This window comes from Pocillopora damicornis, chromosome 3, assembly GCF_964200805.1.
Source record: "Pocillopora damicornis chromosome 3, jaPocDami1.2, whole genome shotgun sequence".
NCBI lineage: Eukaryota > Metazoa > Cnidaria > Anthozoa > Scleractinia > Pocilloporidae > Pocillopora > Pocillopora damicornis.
In genome coordinates, this window is record NC_142672.1 from 31792347 (window position 1) to 31799290 (window position 6944).

Sequence of the window (6944 nt, forward strand, 5' to 3'; positions counted from 1 at the left end):
GAAAATCAGATAACACCTAAACAAACAATTTTAGCTACCGATTTCAGTGAATTTTGAAAGAAAAATTTTCTTTTAAGTTTTTAAGACAAATTGAAGATTCCATATACATACAACGTACTAAAATGCGAAAGTTACACACCACGAAATTGATAACTAGGCCTGAAATGAAATTCTATCTTGTTATTGATTATACGTTGCCTAGCACGTGACTTAAATCTACCCAGGCGGAGATCCAAAATGACGGTGGCAGGCTTGGCTTAATTATATCACTCAAAACTCGTTCCCGTTTGTCTCATTTGACAAAGAGGGAATCGTTAATGTTTTCATTAAGACAGTATTGCCTTGATTTTCTAATATTTACAACGAAAGACAGTAAATTTCACTTTTCACCCACATTTACTTCCAACCTTTTCTTTTGAACCAGAAACAAAAATGATAGACGTTTAAAACACATGACATCATCCACCTTGTCAAATGTAATCGCATGATCATTTCAATTGTAATGCCTTCTTATCCCAACGTTACTTTGTTTCTTTGCTACATTAGCGAACACTGAACTACTGCTCGTACTCTAGATATGACAATCAACCACAAAATTCCCTAAACCAGATAACATTAAACATAATCTAAAAAATCATGTGTCAATTCACGAGTTTGCTCACAGAGCACTTTGATTACATCAAATGAACGTTTTTCAACTAAGACATTGGCATACTTAGCATACAAGGCATTCAAGGCTTTCATGGCTTTCAAGCGTTCGCGACTCAATCCGTTCCAAAATTACCGCTCATTAACATCTTTCAGTGTGGATTAGCCGCGATTAATACAACTTGTATATGCGTCTGTAAGTATTTTGCGCGTTTGCGCCATAATGCTCCAGGAGATCGCAATCCAAATACGTTGAAATACAAAACAACTGACCAAAGAGTTTTATAAGCAAAAATCTCGTGATTCGTTTTGTAACCCGGCCCTGTCCGTGTATGAAAACGTCAATCATCATCAAGATAACACGCGTGATCAGTATATGAACACCGTATTGGATCACAGTTAGTTGTCATGGTGTTGAGGGCCCAATGACCTCTGGGTGCTATTGCGCAATTTTTCCATTCTGTGGCGGAGGAAAAAAAAAAAAAAGACGACAAAAAAACCAAAGGCATTTTATGACTGGGCTACCACAGGTATCCCAGTAAAAACCTGAGTAATTCTACAGTTGCAGGATACGCTCCGCAATTTCCACGGAAAGGAACCAGTGATTACGTCATCATCACTCGCGGTATGCCAAACCTGTCAGCTGTGACGGTTTGTCTGTGGATAAAAACCGCTGATACTAGAAATGCAGGAACACCCCTGAGTTATGTTGTGTCTGGAGGACGCGAGGAGCTTCTCCTATATGACTATAGAAATTTTAGGGTTTTCATCAACAACCATCACAGGTTTAAGTATTTAATCTGATGCTTTGTCCTGTTATTAATCACAATAGTTGTTTTGATTTAATGTTGCTGTAAGCTTTAAGATACTCAAAGTATACTTCTCGTGTTTTACTGCTAATTTTTAGGGGTTCTACTTCTGTACCCGCCAATGATGGAAAGTGGCATCATATCTGCCCAACATGGGAGAATACCGTTGGATCATGGAAATTGTTTCGAGATGGTTCGGTTACCGTTTCTGGTAAAAGTTTCCAAACAGGTAAATTCTTCTTTTAGCGATAGTCCGTACAATAGTATTAAATGTTTAGAGTGTGTAACTGCTAATACAAAGAGGCCGAAATGACGAAACCGCGAGGATTCCACAAAATTCAAAGGTTGATTGAAATAAACGAAGGACGAAGTGTAGGTAGACTTAAAAGTAGTTTTAAGATAGAAGTAGATAGACTTTTAAGCTTAAACATGTTTTAAAGCTGTTTCGTTAAACACGGTCAGTTAAAAGGTTGTTTTCTTCATAGAAGCTACCTAAACTAAGTGTTTGGTGCTGACTGTTGAATGTTGTCAACTACTTGAAACCAATGATAAATTCAGTTTTTCCAGTTCTCTGTTCCTGACTTTCATCCAGTTAAACCCGGTTTGCATTTACATTGTAACGGCCACTGTAAACGAAATTCTCTGGAGAGAAACTGCGTAAAATTATCGCGGACTCTAACTGCAAATAATTGCGTTGTGAACTAAACTGCCTTGTGCGGAGAAAAAACGATTAGTTAAAATTACCGCTTGAATGCTCTTCATGTCGTTTGCAAGTAACGCTGAGAAAAACCACCCTAAGAAGCTGAAAAGGTGAAAGAAGACTAAAGATACTGGAGAAACCGAGAAAGGCGCCAGAAAAGGAAGATATATCAGACAAACTCTGACGAGGTAATGAGCACTGATGCCAAAAAATAAATACTTGAAAAACATGTAAAAAACTTGATAAAAATGCACGTAACTGTGATGGTAAAATTACTTGATAAACGATTATGAAATTTATCACTTAAATGCAACAGTGTACGTCATGTTAGTCACTTAATGATAAAGTGCGTAGTTCCCAAAAAGTAATGCGGAGGTTGGAACAAGCAGAGCGACATGACTCACTTATTCGGTAAATTATTGATTAAGAAAACTAAAAAAAGGAAAGAATGTACTCACTTTCCAGTCTTTTTATCATTTCCTCCAGAAATATAATTGAATCTTTTTTAAATGGTGAATTTATCTTTTTCCTTAATTTCCTGTCAATGTTTCCTTAGGTTACGTGATTCGTGCAAATGGAGCCCTGGTACTAGGGTAGGAGCAAGACTCAAAGGGAGGAAGTTTTTATGCTAATCAATCTTTCATCGGTGAAATGACAGGTGTCAACATCTGGGATCATGTTCGCTAGGGCTAACGAAGGGCTAACGCTCGAAACGTCAGCTTTTTTACCCTTTACGGTGGCTAATTTACGTTTTCAACCCAGTTGTTAACACTAAATCACTTGCTATACTCTCCCACCGACGCAGCACCACAGTTTCTTTAGAAACGTACCCCTTTATTAGTTTAACTTTTTTAAGTGGCCGAGTTCAAAGCTCACATCAAGGGCTCAGTGAAGATAATTAAGCCATCGTGCTGAAGTGAAAACATCCATGACGTGATTTGTAAACATTGTGAAGGATTTTAAGCAAATGAAGATCATCGCAGTATATACTCAACTTAAGCAGTTGAGAAATAAGGCCTGAAAAAAATTCAGGCCTGAACGGGAATCGAACCCATGACCTCTGCGATACCGGTGCAGCGCTCTAACCAACTGAGCTATCAAGCCAACTGGGAGCTGGATGGAGCTGAAGGATGTTACATTAAAGATAAATTTTGACAGCTCCTTGTTCATAATCTGATGCGTGCCCATATCTTTTCTTGACCATCCTACCAATGCTGAGACCAATCTTTTTCGGTCGATGCAATTTTAAAATTGAGTGCGGAAAACAACTCGGAAATGTCTTGATTTGGTTTTCCTATCAAGTGATGAGATGTAAAACTAAAATTATCCGTACCTTAGACACTTGTGTTTTCTCGTGCCTTAAACAATTTGCTAGTTTTACCGTCTCTTTTCATGTTCGTGTCGGTTTTTCAATATCATACTTGTTCTCACTGGTTAAAACTTGTAAAGTTGCAAAATGCAAACTACCGAACGCATGATAAAGATATTGCTCACTCCCTATTTGGCCTTGTTTGCTGAGTTCCCTCGGATAAAATAACAAATAACTTGCTCAATTTTTGCTGTAGAAATGAAGTTACTAAGATTGTGATTCTCTGTAAGATACTTCAATGATTTTGAATTTAATCACGCAACAAAGCACCATTATCTTTGCATGCATCAAAGACAGCAATAGTATTGAGGTTAAAACATGTAGCTTGACACGTACGGTAAACTTCACAAAACAGTTAAGGCAAACGACATTTGTTGACACGCAATCTCTTACTGCTTTTGCAAGGTGCTTGGTTGCTACGCACTAGACACAAAAATGACGAGATATTCATTTCAGTTTACATGTCTGCACGTGATTCAACTTTTTCCCAGAATGGTCCAATTCATCGCGTGATATCTGTATGGTTTCTCGAAATGATTCGATGATGAAAGACATAAACAACTGCAGCAGCTAGAATTCGGGGATAAATTCCATTTTGAACTAAAGATCAGCGGTTGAATCTTGACCTTGCGCGTGAAAGCTTGTAATTATTTTGTCTTTTTACTCCGGAACCAGTAACTCAGGTTAGTTTTAAATATTCATTGCGTTATTTGCGAAATATTTAAATACGCTGGCTTTGCTGTTCTTGATTGACGGTTAAATCGTTTGCAATGCCATGCAGGGCCTCTCATCGCGTTTAGCGCGCGTAGGCTTGTTGGGAAGAACAAAAACCTAAAAGAGCTTAGATTAAACTGTCTATGTTTCGAATATTTTTGCAGATTTTCGGCATAGGGTTAGGGTTAGGAGTTTCGAATTCTTGTAAGTTATCTCCTGAGCCAGGTGTAGTTCGCGGTAATGACTAAAGATTTCACTCTTCTGTTTAGTGTAACAGTCATGTGCGTTCCCCCCCTAAAAAAACGTTAATTTTATATACCGTTAGTATATAAGTATATATCATCTGTTTTAATTCGGAGTAGTTTTATGTATGATTCCATCGTAACTCCAAAACAACACACGTAATAAGGGAACTATTCGCAAAAACAGGAAGTTAGTATCGCATTCAGTTGTCTAGCTCTATGTCATCAAACATAATCAAAAGCATTAGAGTTTTTGGCAGAATGACTTGCCAATAAAGGTTTTAGCCAACTTGGATCGTCTGTGATAAGTGACTCAAACGTCTGTATTACCAATATAAAGTTGGCGAGTGCTGTGTCAGTATAAAGGGCTCTTGGCCGCACGGTGTCGGTGATTTGATACGTTAATCTTTTACAACACCATCTTTAGAATGACTAATTCCGTTTCACATCAACTTTCGACCAGATGAAATTACTAAGATTGTGATTCTCTGTAAGATACTTCAATGATTTTGAATTTAATCAAAGCACCATTATCTTTGCATACATCAAAGACAGCAATAGTATTAAGGTTAAAACATGTAGCTTGACACGTCGAAAACTAAAAAAGGAAAGAATGTGCTCACTTTCCAGTCTTTTTATCATTTCCTCCAGATGTTTTCTTTATCAAAGCAAAAGATTAAATCGCTTGCAATGCCATGCAGGGCCATGGTCCAATTCATCACGTGGTATCGGTATGGTTTGTCGAAATGGTTCGATGATGAAATACATATGTAACCACTGCAGCTAGAATTCGGGGATTAATTCCATTTTGAACACGAGATATACGGTTGAATCTTGACCTTGCACTTGAAAGCTTGTAATTATTTTGTCATTTCACTCCGGAACCAGTATCTCTGGTTAGTTTTGAATTTTTCCTTGCGTTATTTGCAAAATATTTAATTAAGTTGGCTTTGCTGTCCTTGATTCGCAGTTAAATGTTTAAATGTTATGTTTTGTAATGTTTTTTGCAACTCTGAAAAAACTGTCTTAATAGGGGAACTATTCGCAAAAACAGTATGTTAGTATCGCATTCGGTTGTCTAGCTCTTTTTTATTCGAATGCAATGAGCGGCATTATAGGATTTTGGCGGAATGACTTGCCCATGAAGATTTTAACCAACTTGGATTGTCTGTGATACGTGACTCAAACTTCTGTATTACCAATATAAAGCTGGCGAGTGCCGTGTCAGTATAAAGGGCTGTTGGCCGCATAATGTCGGTAATTTGATACGTTAATCTTTTATAACACAGCCTATAGAATGACTAATTCCGTTTCACATCAACTTTCGATTGGAAGAAAAAGAAAAAATCAGCGACGGCAACACCCTAGCCTATGAACAGCCGCCCCCTGCACTAGAAAAAATAGTATCAATTCTCCAAGCTTGTCAACAAGTTTTGCCGACATTCACCTGGGAGAATTTCGGATTTTGGTCAATTTAACGTCTGCTTATGGTAGAAGTGAAGGGTTAAAACTCTTTGTGATAGTGGTGCACGACGTTTGCAAGTGTCGTTTCGATTCTTGGATATAAAAACGGCAAATAGTGGAATTTGTTAAAAAAATGTTAACTTAATACTTTCATTTTCAAATGCGAAAATTACATACAGAACTCGAAATTTTTCACCAACCTGCGACCAGGAATCCTTTTTTTGTTATATTTCCTTTTGGTATTACGTACGTTTAATAAAACCAAGGTAAACATCTCGTTACGTTTCAGAATGGAACCATTTTTTTCTGATGAAGAACAGCGACAGAAGACTAACAGGGGGTGGGTAAGAGCTACAAACTGGAAGATCGCTTGTTTGCTCACCATGGCTGTCTTGCTGGTCCTGTTATTGATATTTGTTACGCTGTATGTATCGGGACAAAGGCTATGCGGGGCACAGAAAGGTAAGACATACGTTTGAAGAAGGATGTTTATGTGAAGTTATGGTGAAGGACGATTAGGGAAAAAAAGATAAAAGACCCTTATATGTAATCTTCTTTCGTGGATAATATATATTACATTTATCATATTCCTCATTCAGTATGTGCGCTATTATTGATCAATTTAGCGGGTCGTATTTCACGGTGCGGCCTGCTTCGAAGGGGCTATAACTTCAAGCAGCAAAACTCGGTCCGTAACTTAACTCGGTTAGTAAGAGGTATTTCTAGATGTATGAAAAACAAATTTCTGGAGTTTGACTGGTAATCAGTCTTCTCATATATTTGTAAATTGACACCAGATGTGTCAAATCTGATCTTTCAATATCCAATGAAAATCAAGCAAAATGGATCTTGCCAAGAAGGTTAACTTACCTACACCACGACGCAATCATGGTCGTAGTTATGTTTACATACAAATCTGCAAATTACCTACGCTCAAAGACGTGGATATCACATGAGGTGCATGATACGCCACATAAAAGCACAAAGAGAGAGATCAC

The 6944-nt window shown here is 37.7% G+C and overlaps 2 protein-coding genes and 1 pseudogene across 5 annotated transcripts in view; 2 read left to right on the forward strand and 1 right to left on the reverse strand.

Moving 5' to 3' along the window:
* LOC149049387 (neuronal pentraxin-1-like) overlaps positions 1-2844 on the forward strand; it is a 7547-nt pseudogene extending 4703 nt beyond the window's left edge.
* Positions 1-6944, reverse strand: part of LOC113666008 (uncharacterized) — a 71641-nt gene that overhangs the window by 47270 nt on the left and 17427 nt on the right. The gene's annotated exons all lie outside the window — the stretch shown is intronic.
* LOC149049388 (C-reactive protein-like) overlaps positions 3880-6944 on the forward strand; it is an 8177-nt gene continuing 5112 nt past the window's right edge. The window contains exons 1-2 of one of the 2 annotated variants that reach the window (XM_089199867.1): positions 3880-4209; positions 6236-6408. In XM_089199867.1, coding sequence (XP_089055993.1) covers positions 6237-6408 — 172 coding nt within the window. In that variant the 5' untranslated portion in view covers positions 3880-4209; position 6236. The remainder of the gene's footprint in view (positions 4210-6235; positions 6409-6944) is intronic. The other variant, XM_089199868.1, reaches the window with a different exon arrangement.